This window comes from Chaetura pelagica, unplaced genomic scaffold, assembly GCF_000747805.2.
Source record: "Chaetura pelagica isolate M959 unplaced genomic scaffold, ChaPel_1.0 scaffold377, whole genome shotgun sequence".
NCBI classification, from domain to species: Eukaryota; Metazoa; Chordata; class Aves; order Apodiformes; family Apodidae; genus Chaetura; species Chaetura pelagica.
Window position 1 is genome coordinate 1,244,017 of NW_009953908.1, and position 16,393 is coordinate 1,260,409.

The window sequence follows — 16,393 nt, forward strand, 5'->3', positions numbered from 1 at the left end:
AAAAAGCGTTGTCAGGAGTGGGATTCGAACCCACGCCTCCAGGGGAGACTGCGACCTGAACGCAGCGCCTTAGACCGCTCGGCCATCCTGACTCATGGAAGCGAGTTTTCCATCGGCCCCATTCCACCTCCTCCCGCAGCCGCCGCCTCGTGCTGCCCCGGGGGATTTCTCTTCTGTAAGGAAACCGAGCCCCGGAGTTGTGGTGTTGCAGTGAGACACAAACACCTCAATGCACGCGGGCAGCACAGTAGTGTTTTCAGACGCGATTTTGCCCAGTTCTGAAAAGCACAAGCCAAAGTCCAACAAAAAACCCCACACATTTCCCCACCACCATGTGACAAAATTCCTTAAACAAATTGACTTTAAATACCAAACCCACTGATTCTTCATCCATGTCTTCTAGTTGCATCCATTGCCATTTCAGGAAACAGGAGGTATTTGTTAGACCTTCAGCTTCAGAACTTCTGTGAACTGAGCTGAATGTCACTTCGTAACCCACTGGTTATGCAGGTTTCCTAAGAGAGGCAGAAAGCCCTTTCCTGGAGAGAACTTAATATGAATAGAAAAAAACCTATTAACTCCCAGGACAATACCTATCTAATTAGTTATACTGCACTGGGACTACAGATAAATTCAGCCAAAGGGAGAAACAAAGGCTGAAGGGACATTGTGTGCAAGAGATCCATTTCAACTATACTTAGTAATACACATTAAAGAAGGAAACCTGCCAGGCTAACGGCTGCTCCAAGGAAAGGGAGGAGACTGCACACAAATTCCAGACAAACTACAATGCAAGTTCTGCTCATGTAAAACATCCCAACCAAAAGAAAGTAAATTTGGAAAGTTAGTCCATGGCTCCTTGTTTTGTGGAATCAAACAGATGCTTTGATGTGTTTTCCAGAAAATCAGGGTGCCTTTCTCATTTGCCTTGCTACAATGTTCCACAAACTAAGATGATGGTTAAACGCAGTCGCCCTTGGTTCCAAGAGCTGCTCAAGGCACTTCCACCATGGCTCAATTTATGGCATAAACAAGGAATAATAATTTGTATTTTGGTGAGTGTCCTCTAGCCCCTACAACTGTGCAATAAATGGGAATAATCCTACAGCTTCACTTGCACATCATATCAAGGCAAGTAACAGAAGTGACTAACAGAGCCACATGACTTCTACAAGGACCTTGTTGTACCAACAAGAACCACTGATCAGCAAACACTGCCCTCCTTCACTTGAAATGCTACCCAATGCTATCATCTTATTGCACGGGGAGTGACAGTACATGAACCAACACCCAGTCTCTTATGTACATTCTAACTTGTCATGCTCTACCACTGAACATTAAAATGAAATTCTTCAAAGGCCCCCAACTGACCTCAAAGGCCCTCAGCTTATGGGAACTGTGCCAGATCTCTTAGAAATGGATATGTGGATATGGCTGGGGACACATGAGGGGGAGGTGGAAGATGCACTACCAAGGAAGAACAGTTGCCTAAAACTTTCACTGACCAGCAGATACCACTTCTGACAGGAGAAAGAGCACAAACCATTAATCAAGGACTTGCAACTCATCTACTATTAAAAACTGGGAGCACCTTCTAAGGAAGAAGAAAGTCTACATAAGAAGGTTTACACCAAGGAAACCCTATGCTATTTCATACTCTGGAAAAAAACCAAAACAAAAACAAAACTCCACAACAATCAGATTCGGTTTCACAGGAACATAACAGAAATCTCCTTCCTGCTTGAATAAGGACAAAGAAATACTTCTCCACTTAGATACAAGACATCCTTCTGAGGAGCAAAACAGGAAATTAAGTATTCCTCTAAAACCTTCTTTTGTTTTGTTACTTATACATTCTAGAGTTTATACAGTCTTTTTAGCACTGTAGTAATTTGTGTTTTCTTTCCTCATGCCCACCCAACCTCTAAACTTTCCTACCTCACTCTTGTCTCTTGTTGTTGTTTCACTTATGCCTGTGCTTTTCCTGTCTTGAAGAGGAAAGAAAGTTTTCTAACTAAACAGCATACAAAGGAATCCAAGAAAAAAGCAAATGTTTATTCTTAATATTTATTCAAAAGTGTTTAAAACAACAGATTAACTTACAGCTTTATTAGTCTTTGGATGAACACTGTAATTTTAGTATTAAAACAAATTCCTGAAGTTGGTAACTTTTCTTCCTGGAACAGTCACAAAAATGTAGTTTGTCCAAAATAAATGACCACCTTAAGCAGCAGTCCTTTGTCAAAGCCTGCATAGCTGTAGGTATAAAATTCACTGTCTGTTTTGTATAATGAGTGATAATTATATGCCAAAGATAACTTTGAGGTCAGCCAGGGTGAGCTTAGTGAAGGTCTCCCCTTTGCCTGACAGCACCTGCTGGGCAAGAACTTTCTTCCTTCTTTGGAGTTGTACAATCTTTTCTTCTACCGTTCCTTCGCAGACAAACCTAAACAAATGAAAACACCAAAGCCACATCATCTCAACTGCTAGGAAAAATTATTAGCATTATGTAAATATTTCCCTAGTAAACTTCCAAAGTGTCCCAACTTCAGTATTAACAGCCTATTATGTAACTGCAAAATACACCTGTGCACAGAAAATAGCTGTTCTCATATATAAGCATTATATCATTTCAAATAAAAGTCTGTGCACTTTAGGCCTCAGCTTTGGTCATGGGAAGCAACAGCAATTCTGTGACAAAATCCTGTCATGATTGCTTGATAACTGATGGCACCTATTAGACTAAAAGCATCATAGACAAAATAGCACTTTAGATTCCAGTTGCTTTGAATGTGCATTTACAAAACTAAGCTAGCCTTTCAGTACTGAAAATAACAATGCTTTTTCTAAAAGGCAAGTTTGCCACTTATTTTAAGTGCTCTGTATGTTTACATTAGTGATATCAGAAAGGTCCAGGCTCAGAGAGAACAGTGAAAAAATCTCCTCTCGGTAAGAGAAGAGAAAGAACTCAGTGCTTGAATTGTTCTCAGGAATGAGCAGGACATACCCACTAAACCACAGGCTGTAAAACAACAGACCATTGCTACCTGTCAGGACAGCAACGTGCTGGTAAGTGCCACACAGAAACATTTTTCTGTGGTCTCCACCCGAGGGCCCAAACCCCAGTCCCACTGTCAGACCTCATGCCTAGCTTGAGGAAAAGCAACAAGCATCAAGCAAGGCCTTGTTTCACCAACTATAGCCAGACAGTACATGAGCAGGAACAGCCTCATCTACTGCTGAGGAAACTCCTGACCTGTGTATCACAACATCCTTCTGCTGCCCCACTCGGTAAATGCGGTCAGACGCCTGCTCCTCGAGAGCAGGATTCCTGGGGGGAAAAAAACAAAACAAACCACAAAACTTAAAGGCTTATGTTCAGAAATAAGAGAAATATCAAAGCCTCTGTGCTTCCCTCTGTCTGCCTCCAGCACATCCCGTTTTCTTCCTCTGTAGAACTAAAACTGCTCCAAGGTTACCTTAGGTTTACTAGCTTGACCACCAGTATTCACCCCACTGGATTTGCCCCTTGGTAGGACTGTGCTACAAGTCCATACACAGTCAGGTGTGTGAATTAGGCCAGTGTTCCATGCAGTCCCACACTGCTGGCCAGTAGTTAGCACTCACAGAAAGCTGAGTGGCTGGTGAGGAGGATAAGGCAGGAAGGTAAACTCCATCAAAAGAGGCCTTCAGTCAGGAATATTTACATAAAAAGCAGCTCCATTTGGCACGCAGTTACAGGGAATACTTGTTGGCATAACATTGTAGAAATAATAATACTGTAGAAGTGTGTTCTTAATGCTGCTACTCAGTGGCTGGCTTTGTACTAAAACATGTTGCTTTGCAAGTTCCCATAAGTAACATTCAGTTTAAAAAGTCATACTGACTTCCAGAGACAACATAAATACCACGAGCTCTCCTGCAGTGCTTTCATAGCCCTGTAAAACCCCAAGGTACACCTGCTATGCCTGATGACTGTCTATGCACAACCATCAGTTTGCTTCAAGACAAATTCCTTGTAGGCATTACTGTACTATTTTTTAATCACTGCAATACATTAAGCCAGGGACTACCAACTCTCCAGTACCCTTTTGTGACACAGACTGCACACTGGCTTCTTGTGATCACTGCTATGCTCCTCTATTTTTTTTTTATCCCTACAAAACTGTATTTCATGGTGGTGAGCACTGGATTGACAAATCAGTGTCTTGGATGAAGGCTGTGGTAAAAACACTACAACTCCTAATTTCAATTTAACACTTCCCTCCTAACCCAACTATATCAGAAGTTACAATACACATGGGTCAGAAAGCAAACAGCATGCCCTACATACACTCTCTGGGGTGGAACTTATATTTATTTTTACCAGTGGATGTCAAGAAGAAATAGGTGGTTTCCTCCAGTCAAGTTCAGGCCAACACCTCCAGCCAGCAATGAGACCAACATTACCTTCAAAGGCCAAAAGAGAGTTAAATTAATGAGCATGTTTCCAGAAAATGAATGCTTTGTATACTACACATATGAATTTGAACTGAAGTATCTGTTTTTCATATTTATATTGCATGTGTACATTTATTATGTATTTGGGAGCTTGCCAGATGCAGCTTGATAAGACACAGAAGCCAGGACAGAGAAGTCATGGCTCAGAGGCACCAGCTTACCATTCCACATGCATTACCCCTAGTTTTTACAGACTAGAGAAAGGACTAAAAAGTTTAGGCTCTCTCCATGTCCCACTCAAATGACCAGCCTCTCCAATAGCAGTCAGCACCAACTCTGATTTAACAGTAATGATTACAGGCAACTGGACTCAAATGGCCTGCTACTTCTTTCTCTTTGTTTCCGTATAACCTGTTATTTCAAAAAAGATGAGCAGCTGGAGAGAAAGAGCAATATAGCAGATGGTCAATTTAATGAAGATTTATTGTACAGCAGGAAAATAATTTAGTTGAGGACAGAAACACTTGAATCAAGTTTATGTATCATATATAAACAAACACTACTCAATTTTGTGGTATGGTACCTTAAAATCCTGATCTTGTTTAAGGGGTCAGCTATTCATATAGCTGGCAGAAATCTTCTTTTGTTTAAGTTCAAAGCTAGATGGAGAAACATCTGTTTTGCAGACAGTGGCTTGTTCAAGAAATCCAGCAAAGAAAACTAGCTAATGCACCACATCCTCCACTGACAGTCACGGATTCATCCACAGAGGAGACAGTCTGTCCTGTCTCAATCACAGAAACATCAGTGTTCAGATTAAAGTGTAGCAGGATGAAGAGTGAGTTTGGATTCAGTCTTCTTTAGTCACCTGGCAAGCTTCCTTGCTCTAGCCAAAATTTCAGACTAGAAACTACAAAACACTGTAGTTAATAAGTAGTTAATAATTTAAAAAAAAAAAAAATCTATAAAAAGGGGGGGAAAAAAAAAGACACCTCAAAAATGCAAAATGAAGTCACAGAGATGTCACCTTATTTTGGAAGTTGTTTTCCTGCCCTGACTGCATACCTGAGGCCCTTTGGGGTTGTTGTTGAACTCTTCTACCACATCCATTCTCTGTTTAGGATTGACAGAGCCATCCACTGTCGCATACTTCAGCCCTAGTCGCTGGAGGTGCACAGCCACAACTTTCAACATACTCGTCCACTGAGACACAATAACACTGGGGACAGAACAGGGAGTTTAGAACAAGTCCTGTGTGTACTGGACAGTTTGGTTATTACAGTGTTTCATGCAAGAGGAGACAATGATTCAGGCACTCTTCCCCATTGCAGACTGGAGCCACATCCCTTCCCAACTTAGAAATAGATGCACCTGTAGGAGTAGTTATAGAACCTGCTGCAGAAGGCTAAAGCACAGTAAACTTCAGACAAATTAAGTCTATAACTTACAATCTCTATTTTTGGGGTTTTATTTTTCTATTTTTGGGTTTTGCCACCTACCAATCACAATTCTAAGCTTCTTCTATAAAATGAATTGATATCAACACCAAACTTGGATACCTGTGTGCCTCTCACTCCCCACACTTTTTGGATTAAACAGTTTTGGAGGCACTAATTTATTTGATAGCTTTTTGGTAGGGAACAAAAGTCATGGTGGTGTTCCCATTCTTATGGTAGGAATGCTTTTTGGAAAAAACTTTGGAGAAAAAGCTTTCTACATATGGTGCAACTCCAGAGTTGCCCAAGAACAGGACTTCCACTTCCAATCCACCCCCAACAAAACAGAGGTGTTGCAGCCCCACACCTGTAACTGTTTCAGGTGCAAACAAAGCAGAAAACCTGTAACACTGCAGTCTGGTGCAGAGCAAAGAAAAAACTTGTGTGGTGAGAGCTGTAGGACTTCAGCAACGCTTAATTTCTCTGACCAGCTTATTCCTTTATCTCAAACAGGTTCAGCTTTAACCACTACTTTATTCACCCACTTTTTGGGGGGTGTGGGTTGCAGAGCCAAAGCAAGTATTTCTCAGCACAAATTCTTCCCAGTTTTGCTCTTGGTGAAAAGTCCTCTGTGACCTCAAGGCCTGAGTTTTCTCACACATTCTCCTATAATTACACTTACCTACTTCTTAAACTACTCTCTTTCATTTTAGTGTTTTTTTTGTTTTTGTTTTTTTCTCACAATTGGCTTTCAACTATTGCAGTACTGCTGCTGTTTTACCATATCAGAAGTTTCGTATTCAATTGTTATAAACTATTTCTCCTGCTGTCTCTCCATCACTACAACTAAAGAAAAGGATATTTACTAACCTTTTTTGAGACTCTGAGTGACTCTGAATAGTCTTCAGTTCAGCCAAGAGGTGAGCTATCTGCAGGGGAAAAACAAGTTAGACTGCTTGCTGTCTTTACCCAGCTCATGCTTGCCTATTATTTGCTAAGATAGGAAGTTATCAAAATAACTCTTCAACTGGAATTTCTTCCATGCTCAGATTTCCAAGATATTTTAATAGTCATTAGTAAGAATGCTCCCACCATGGACAACAGAGTTAAGAAATCAAATCATACAAACTTGTTTCAACCCTCTTGTGAGAAGCCAAGTTATTGCCACGTCTCCTTTTGCTGCCATCCCATTTTTTCTACCTCCTCCCAGGCACTGTGCTCTCACACGCTTTTCTAAACTTCTGTGACTCTGGTGCTCAAGATTTTCACTGGCAGTTTTTCAGCACAATCCAGATTCTCACAGCTTTATTAGAATTAGCCATCAACACTTGGTAAACTGGAGCCTTCCCAGTAGGGGTTCAGTGGACTATCAGTCTACTCCCCTGATTTAGTGTAAATTGCCAACTTAGCCTGATCTGCAATTACCAACATGTGATAATTCATTAACAATTTAAAAGGAAAAGTGTTTAAATCAAAGCTTCTTGCGGAAGGTAAGAAAGTCACAACCACAATACCTTGGTGCTCTCCCTGGTGACTTCAAATATATCTGTTTCAAAAGCTGTGCCATTGAGGTAGACTGTTGACTTGGAATCAGGAGTCTGGAGCTCAGACAGGGTCAAAGCACTAAGTTGTTCCTCAACGGAGAGAGAAAGCCCTTCATTGTTCAAGTTCACTTGGTCCAGAGCCTGTGGGAAAGAAAGAAATATAGTAAGGAATCACAGTCAAGCCTGAGATCAGATTCAGTACCAATCCACAGTCTGCACAATGACTGCTGAGGACAGTGGGTTTGAAGGAAGCTATGCAGTATGAAGACAGAACGATTAAGAAACACTGCTGGGTCAGATCAACAGTCCCTTAGGCCCCTTATTCTGCCCAAAGAGACAGCGTAAGGAAAGCATCTGAGTTCAGCCATCTTCTGCAGTCCAGTCTCCTCAGATTCCCCATCCCACAGCATTTAACAACTGCAGGATGAAAGTTGTTGGAAGATAAATCCCTGACTAATCCCTTAGTATCTGGTCTTACTCTACAGCTGCTTTACATGACAGAGCAAAAACTTCCGAAAATCTACTTCATGCAAGGCAACTTCAGCCAAGGCACTTGCAGACCATTCCAGTACAGAAGCCTTTGAAACAGGCTACACCTGTGCACTCTTCAAGACTAGGTTAAGATCAAGATTTCTTCGCCAGTAAAATTCTTCTTTTTTTTTTTCTTTTTTTTTTTCTTTTTTAAATCTGAATGAAGGTATTTCCAGAGACACAGCTGCCCACCATAGGTGATGCTGGGGAACTTTTCAGTAGGAAGCTCGTCCATCTAAAACCTCTTGGGCTGTAAAACACAAGAGTCTTCAAAACAGCTCAGTTCATACACCCCTACCTAAGAGATGCAAGGAGGTTAAAAGTCTGTTAACTTTCACAAACACTTTTAAAAGTCTCCAGGAAAAAAAAAACAACAACACATCACTACAATAAAATGCAATTACCACTTTCAGTAAGGAGAGATGGCAGCAGCACTGACGGAGCCTCAACAGCATGGACAAGACATGGACAGTGCTTGAAACTTGGGAGGCAGTTTGGGAGCCTGCTAGAAATTCCTTTTGACTGACCCCAAACTCTTGTGCAACTGTCAAGGAAGGAAGAAAAAATATGAAGAGCTCTTGGAGGCATTTCCAAGTGCTGCCCATCCACCTCCAGCAAAACTTTAATCAGTAAGAGACAAGAACCAACAGGCAAACACCTGATTTAACATAGGAACCCACCAAACCCCAGTTACAGAAAAAAACCCCAAGTATCAACCCACGCAACACAGAGTACCATATACGTTATACTAATACTGACATCTCTTCTCTGAGCAATTAGAACTTCATTTCAGAGGGCAATTTTAGACCTAGGGATGTTAAGACATTTGCCTAGAGCCACAAAACAGTGAGAACAGACTTTTAGAAGGATATGGCAGGATTCTTCATAACATCAGGAAAGCATTACCCAAAAAATGTCTAAATCCTGAACCCAGGTGGCCAGGTCTGTTCCCCCTCCTTATCACTCTGTATATGTTTTTACCTTTCTCAAATGGGTTACCATCAGCACACTCTCTGCCTTCATTTTTCTCCTCTTGTCTCTTTAGGTAGGATTGTAGTGTTGCTCTGGAAAAACAAGACAAAGACTGTGGGATTTACAGCAGGAAAAAAAGTCAGGGACCTGAGCTTAAAAAGGCAAGCTGACGATATATTAAGACAAGGAAGGTATTATTTAGTTACAAAATTAGCACAAAAAAAACCCCAGTTTTGTTTAACTTGAACACAATCAAAATCAAGACTCATTACAGCAAACACAAGAGGAAGCAAGTCTCCTTATTGAACTACCCTGAGTATAAAAGGAGCCAGGGCCCAACGGATAACATTCTTCATAATAAAAAGACATCTTTCAATGTATATTTAAAAGAAAGGAAGAATCTTTACAGCAACATTGTTGAGAGAGACCCTAGAGAATACAAAGTGATGCTGGCTTGCATTACAGCCATCTAGCAGCCAGCATAATTTCCAATGGTAGAGATATCACAGGGCAAAGAAGATATATTTTCTCCTTTACAGGTGCTGGCATGTTACCATTTAGGAACTACCACTGCATCTCTGAGTCTTTATAGTCTTTAAATCAACGAGACATAAGTGAATGGCTAAAATACAAAGCTCATACAAGGCATGAACATATGGGAGAAAGAAATCAATCAGTTTCCACCATTACCAGAACAAGCAATGTATTTTCAAACATGCTTGACAGTCAGAAAGAGAAAAATTAACAGGAATTTATCCAAAAGTTCTTCTCACCTAAAGCGGATTTCTCTTTCAGATCTTTCACACCAGTAAGAAACAAAACCACAAAATACCCTCTCTCTACCCACATTCATACCTGGATCTTGCAAAGAGCACATTGTACACAGACTGCTCCTCTGCTGAAAGTTTCAACTGATGCACCTGTGTGCTACGCTGGGGCAGAGATACCTGAAGTAAAAATACACAGAACGCATAGTACATAGTGCAAAAATCTTACACAGCATCACACGCACATGCATTCCAAGATTTAACACAGGTTTTTTTGGTATCAGAAGATAACTGTTTCTTCATTAAATTATTTATATTAATGCAACTATAGCACAACACAGATACTCTTAGAACTCCAAGTAGCCTGGTTAACACTCAAGATAAAATCTTTATTACAATAACAAAAGACATGAACAACTAAGTATGGACTGCCATGTAACTACCACAGAAGGATTAATTCAGCATTGTAAAAGTAGCTTCTCAGTTCCCCACTCAGATTCAGACAGCACACCAAAACTACACTCTGCTTACAGGCAGACAACAAAACTGACTCTGTTTAACAGATTCTTTGCAAAGACTAATGCAGAAAGCCCATGCACCAGCATGCACCAGATCTATTTGACATGCAGCAGCTTTGATTCTCAGAGACTTAAGCTAACTTTCCACTAAGCGGACATCTACTTGCAAGTATCTGCCATATTCTTGTTTGCACATGATTTGTAACTAAACGATTTCATTATTCTGTGTATTTCTGCTTTCTAGCTAATTCCATCAAAGCACCCCACAGGCGTTCACTCCACTTGCTCAAAAGACTACAGCAGACATGAAAACCCACCCATTAACAAATTTATACACATAAATAACTAACTGGCTGCTGCAAGGAAAACAAAGGTACCATTGCCTAGTTGTGGAAGGTGAAGTACTTACCAAGGGCTTGCCAGATGAATCCAGCTGGTCCTTAGTTCTCCGTAGTAAGAGGCTCCTGGTTAAGAGGCTTAGCCTCTCTCCTCCCTTCTTTGAGTTGTTATCTACCTGATACTTCCACACTTTGTATTCATCAAAAGGAGAGCAACGTAGAAACCTAGGACAGGAAGGAAGGAGACTTCACACCAAGGGAAGAAGAGTTCTTCAGCTACTTTCAAGTAACCAGAACAAAACTCCCTGCTGTGCAAAACATGCCATTTTCAAATGCCATAACTGCAAGGAGCAGTAAAACACTTCCAGTGTAATGGTACTGATAACTTGTTTGCTAAAATGTCTCACCATCACTAACGCTATGAAAGCATCTTTCTGATTCTGTACCTGTCAATTCCTCTTACCTCATTATGTTTCAACCATCACCAACAAAAGTTGCACCAAGGTGCAGAGGCACTTGCCAAAAAGCATATTCATTTGTCATTTCAGAATCCCATACCCCTTACTTGAAAATTAATTATCTTCCCCCCCTGAGCAATGAGGAACACAGAGGTTAACCTGTTTATCATTTGTTTAGAGAAGCCTCAGTTTTCACCCTCTCCTTCAACATGCTTGTAGGGCAACACTCTTTAATAAGGTCCTACCAGTGCAACCTGGTAGAAATAAGGATTATCACACAAAACTTCTGTTCATTAAAATTGGTTTTATGGCTTTTCATACTGGAGGTACAGGAGATCTGAAGTATTGTCCCCTTTGTGCTCTATAGAAGCAGACTAGCTACATGCAATAGCAGACACATGGTCAGCCTTTTGCAATGCCTCCATCACAGACTTTGCAACCAGTGCCTGAAGCAGTCATCTAACTACTCTTGCTAACCCATGTATCTTAGAAACCTCTCAAAGTGAGGAGCAATTTTAGCACTTCATCAACAAAGAACTACTGGAACTGAAGCCCTGTCCCTGTGTTCACTTGCAGTCAGCTCACCTTAGGAGAGAGTACATGTCCAGTAAGTTGTTCTGTATTGGTGTCCCAGTGACAGCCCATCTGGCATTGGCTCTCAGTTTGCACACAGCTATAGAGGTTTGAACCCTTGGGTTTTTAACGTTGTGAGCTTCATCCAGTATAACTCGAGCCCAAGCTACCCTGAGCAGAGGGGAACAAGGAGATGACCAGCTCTGAAAGAAAAGCAGAATGTTTTTTGCACAGAGCAATAATGCTACTAGGCTCTCTAAAGAGCTACAAGCAAACACTTTTCAGCAAGAGGCCTTTTCCTGATGTTAGTCAGCAGTAATCCAAGCTCTTAGTCTCATGTGAGAGATGGTCTCAAAAAAATAATCTCTCCAGAGCTCCTGTGAAATCTTATTTGCCTGGTCTTAATATTTTTTAACCTTTTGCTGTTTTTCTTGCTTTTAACATTTTATTGCCTCTTTCTTCACAAGAGACATTCCATATCAGTGAGATTTTGCTAGGCTGGTACCAAGGAGCACATTTATAATTATTCTGATCTCTCAATCTCTCTCTACAGTTTTACAGGTGCCACCTTGATGTTCCAGATAATTCAAAGGCCTGTTTTCCTTAAGAGCTACACCTAGAGCTGGGCAGAGGTAGGAGATAAAATTATCTACCACCAAGGAACTTCTTCTATACTGGGTAGCCAAGTTTGGTTAGCATTCAGCATTCACTTTATTATTTTCAAATAAAATACACTGCTGTTTCTTCAAGAGTCCAGCACATAAGCTGCCACCATCTCAGCTCAGACAGACCCAGAGACTGACCATGACAGGCTTCTGGTACTTTAAAGTGACATTAGTGCTTCAAACAGCAAACACCAAATGGGAAGTTCTAGTGTTCCTTTACCATCTCACTTGAAAAGAAGGAGTATGAGATTCATTATTGTGCTCTTGAAATTATTTTTAAGGAATTTTCAATTTATTCACTGCAGTGTATTCTGCATTATCACAGAACAGATTTATTGTGAATATTTTTTCCCCCATTTTCTTTCTGCCCTTCACAGCACTTTCATCACTTCATTTTTACTGTGCAAATTCAACAGGGGGCTTAGAGGAAAAAATATAATTCAACCAGCTGGTCACTGTAGCATAAGGTGCTTAATGGCTTGCAGCACCTCAGAACAAAACATTAAGGCAACTTTCCAACAACAGCACAGCTTCTCACCACTACATCATGTTGACCCAGATTTCCTTGGTGAGAAGGCTGTAGGTTGTGACAACAACATCATATTCAGAGAGCCTGCACAAAGTGAAAGCAGTGATCAGAAACAAGCACAGTTGAGGAATTCATTTTGCAAGGCAGCAAGATAACTGCTCAAGGTTAAGCAGCCAGTTCTACAAGTGCTGACGTGCAGAGTTTTACAGAAAACAGAACTTCACAGCACTCAAACAGGAAGGGCACGTTGTCCCCATTTTATGGATAGTTAAAGTAAACATAGCAAGCTTAAGATGGTAAAAGACAGTACTGCAAAATACACTCCATATGAGATGAACACTACTTAGAATCTGGTACCTAGAAACACTGCTCAGGATGGCATAAAGTGTGGTAGAAAATTTTCTGATGAGCCACCAATGTGCAATCACAACCCAGAGGGCCAACCACACCCTGGGCTGCATCAAAAGAAGAGTGGCCAGCAGATCAAGAGAGGTGATTCTGCCCCTCTACGCTGCCCTGGTGAGACCTCACCAGGAGTAGTGTGTCCAGCCCATGGACATGGACCTGTTGGAGCATGTCCAGAGGAGGGCACTGAAAATGATCAGAGGACTGGAGCACCTCCCTTAAGAAGACCGGCTGAGGGAGTTGGGGCTGTTCAGTCTGAAAAAGACTCTATGGGGACCTTATAACAACCCTCCAATACCTTAAAGGGGCCTATAAGAAGGCTGGGGAAGACCTGTTCACAAGGGCATGTAACAACAGGACAAGGGGTAATGGTTTTAAGTTAGAAAAGGTAGATTCAGGCTTGACATTAGGAAAAAGTTCTTTAAAAATAAGGGTGGTGGATGACTGGAATAGGTTACCTAGAGAGGTGGTGGAGGCCCCATCCTTGGAGACATTCAAGGTCAGGCTTGATGGGGCTCTGAGCAGTTTGGTCTAGTTGGAGATGTCCCTGCTCACTGTAGGGGGGTTGGACTAGATGACCTTTAGAGGTCCCTTCCAACCCAATACATTCTATGATTGTATGATTTCCATACTTGAAGTTCTTCCATCATTCTCTAGCCAACACTGACATACACGGTATCTCACTAAGTAGCATTTTAGTTTTCTTGGTCACATTTACAGTTTAGCACTTACGTTTCTGCATGTTTATCTCGGCTTGGCCCGTGGTACAAATACACCTTCAGTTTGCCATAGCCCACATGTCTGTCAATCTCTTTCTTCCACTGATGGATCAATGACGCAGGACAAATTACTAAAGTGCTATGGGAAGGGATAACAGCAGAATCTGCAGGGAAATATTGCAGACAGGTGTCAACATCTTCACATTACACTACAACAAAGACAGAAGTTTTGAAAGTCACAACAGTTAAGAAGATTGGTCCTATTTTCCTGTGAACACAGTTTGTGAGGCAAACATCTCCATGTTGCATTCTTGGGGACTGCTAGTTGTGGGTGGAAAAAACCCTACTTAAAGCACTAAAGTGTCACTTGCTCTCCACTCAGTTATCCTATAGTTCTGTGCACTTCCTTTGGAAAAGCTGAAGTATTAGAATTCAGGAACTAAACCTGATGTCTCCTGAGATTACAGTTCCAAATAAACACTTTCATATCATAGAAGACCGACGTTTTATTATTTTGAACCACACAGCAAAAAGAAACACATCCTCACTAAATTTGCCAAAACAGGAAAAAGTAGTCCAACCAATCTGATGAGGACAGAGACAGTGACAAGTTGTGGACACAGAAACAATAACTGTTTAAAAACTCTATCATTCCTTACAAAGATAAAGGTAATCTTGTAGGGGAAAAAGAAAAGAAAAAATGAGTCACAGGAAGGGGCATAGTAACTTATTTAAGTCCTTATGCTATGAAAACTATGCATATATTGAAAAAAACTATGAAATCTTTTTGAAAACAGCATAATGTTGTCTTTACCTGATTAAGGAAGCTAACCAATAAGAAAATAAATACCGCCAAAATATGAAGCAATCAGCTGGGAAATCCTACACATGCAATGGAAGAAAAAATGACACTGATCAAGAGAAAGGCCTTGAAATGGACTGCAGTAAACATTAACCCAAACAGAACAGTCCTACAGAAAGGAAGTGAGCACAGATAGAATCTGTCATTCTACAAGTCATTAATCTAGAATACTTGAGGCATTTCACATGGCACAGCATCACAGTTTATGTACTGTATGATGGAAACAATTCTGTACCAGTTTTGGATAGCCATATTTGTAATGTCTCCTTTCTTTTCTCTGTCTTCAGCTGCTTCTGAGCCAGAATGAGAGCAATCATCGTCAGAGTCTTCCCCAAGCCCATGTCATCCGCTGGAAAAAGATGCACAGAAGCTGTGATAAGCTGCAGAAATGAGCCCCTCTAGCTTAGGTCTACACTGAGGTAAATCCTGCAACTGAAATTGCCCTGGGCAATGCTGGAAATAAAGATACAAGCCTGACCATTTCAGGGTATGTTTTTGCAATGGGATAATAGCTGTAATTAGTCCAAGGGCACAGAAAAACAAGCTCCCTGATAGGCCTCCAAAAAAAATATTAAAAAAGTTACTGGCCTCAGAGTAAGTTATGTGCCCAGGTGTTGCTGCCATAAATCTGCTCCCCAAAATCCACTTTCCTGTTCCATTGCTTACCCAGAATTCCTCCACATGGCCTCTGACTCTCTCTCCAGAGTAGCCAGGCAAGCGCCTGCTTTTGGTGCAGCAGCAGCGGAACCTGAGGGGGCGAGACAGAGGATTTTAAGGAAACGCCTTGCGAAGTTTATACACTTCTGCTTCCAGTGCCAAATTATCCTCCTGTCCTACCACAATCCGACCAAAACGAGGCTGCCTACTTCTTTTTTTTCCCACATGGAGAGGGATAAGCGATTCCTGCAGAGGGGAGGTCAGCAGTACCACAGGTCAGTCTTGCTGATGCTTTATGCACAAACCAACCAAGTGCCTCTGAGAGCAGTCAAAGGCTTGTTCTGGTGGAAGATCCACCCAAGCCTACCTTGCTTAACAACAGGCATCAATGTCAAGGAGAGGGATTGCGAACACTTCCCCTTTTCTCACCAAAGCTAAGACCCCCAGGGACTCTTAAAAAGACAGGAAAAGGGACAATGTACTGTCATTGTAAGACATTAGATGGCCTTCCCTCGGACTGAAAAGGTCACAAGAGGATCTGACAAGTGACACAACATACAGACATCAATGCACCATCCTGCAGAGGCATGTGCTTTCCATACCTTGCATATAACGTCAGCTATGGGTTTGGCATAAGTTGAGAAAGAAAAACTTGATAAAGAACTGCTCTTTGGCAGATCGGAATAGACTACCAGCGGGTTGCATGAACTTGATCATCACTTTTTAAAAAGACTATTTCTTACAGCTCACTGGAAGACCTAGCTGTGAGAAAAGAACAATAAGAAGGTTCTCAGTCTGTTTCTCACTAGAGACCTGGCTCTGTTCCACCAGTCCTTTAAAAACAAATGGTTGTGGGTTGGTTGCTTTGTCTGAGGCACTACTACTTCATTCAAGCACTGAATATTCTGATAACACCACAGCAAGAGGGTAGAACATTAGTATTTGCCAACTGAAGCAACTCTCATGGGCAGAGAGTAAT

At 41.3% G+C, this 16,393-nt stretch overlaps 1 protein-coding gene and 1 non-coding gene across 2 annotated transcripts in view; both read right to left on the reverse strand.

Moving 5' to 3' along the window:
• Positions 1-9: 9 nt before the first annotated feature.
• Positions 10-92, reverse strand: TRNAL-CAG. The gene has a single exon. It is a non-coding gene; the product is annotated as a tRNA-Leu (tRNA).
• A 2,209-nt stretch (positions 93-2,301) lies between these two features.
• TTF2 (transcription termination factor, RNA polymerase II) overlaps positions 2,302-16,393 on the reverse strand; it is a 21,912-nt gene continuing 7,820 nt past the window's right edge. Inside the window, exons 8-23 of the mRNA XM_010001445.1 lie at positions 15,424-15,505; positions 14,993-15,106; positions 13,909-14,059; positions 12,787-12,855; positions 12,381-12,417; positions 11,590-11,780; positions 10,618-10,771; positions 9,779-9,870; positions 8,933-9,015; positions 8,356-8,495; positions 7,391-7,561; positions 6,747-6,805; positions 5,506-5,659; positions 4,367-4,449; positions 3,257-3,331; positions 2,302-2,446 (exon numbers count right to left, since the gene is read on the reverse strand). Of these exons, the coding sequence (XP_009999747.1) occupies positions 2,302-2,446; positions 3,257-3,331; positions 4,367-4,449; positions 5,506-5,659; positions 6,747-6,805; positions 7,391-7,561; positions 8,356-8,495; positions 8,933-9,015; positions 9,779-9,870; positions 10,618-10,771; positions 11,590-11,780; positions 12,381-12,417; positions 12,787-12,855; positions 13,909-14,059; positions 14,993-15,106; positions 15,424-15,505 (1,800 nt within the window). The remainder of the gene's footprint in view (positions 2,447-3,256; positions 3,332-4,366; positions 4,450-5,505; positions 5,660-6,746; positions 6,806-7,390; positions 7,562-8,355; positions 8,496-8,932; positions 9,016-9,778; positions 9,871-10,617; positions 10,772-11,589; positions 11,781-12,380; positions 12,418-12,786; positions 12,856-13,908; positions 14,060-14,992; positions 15,107-15,423; positions 15,506-16,393) is intronic.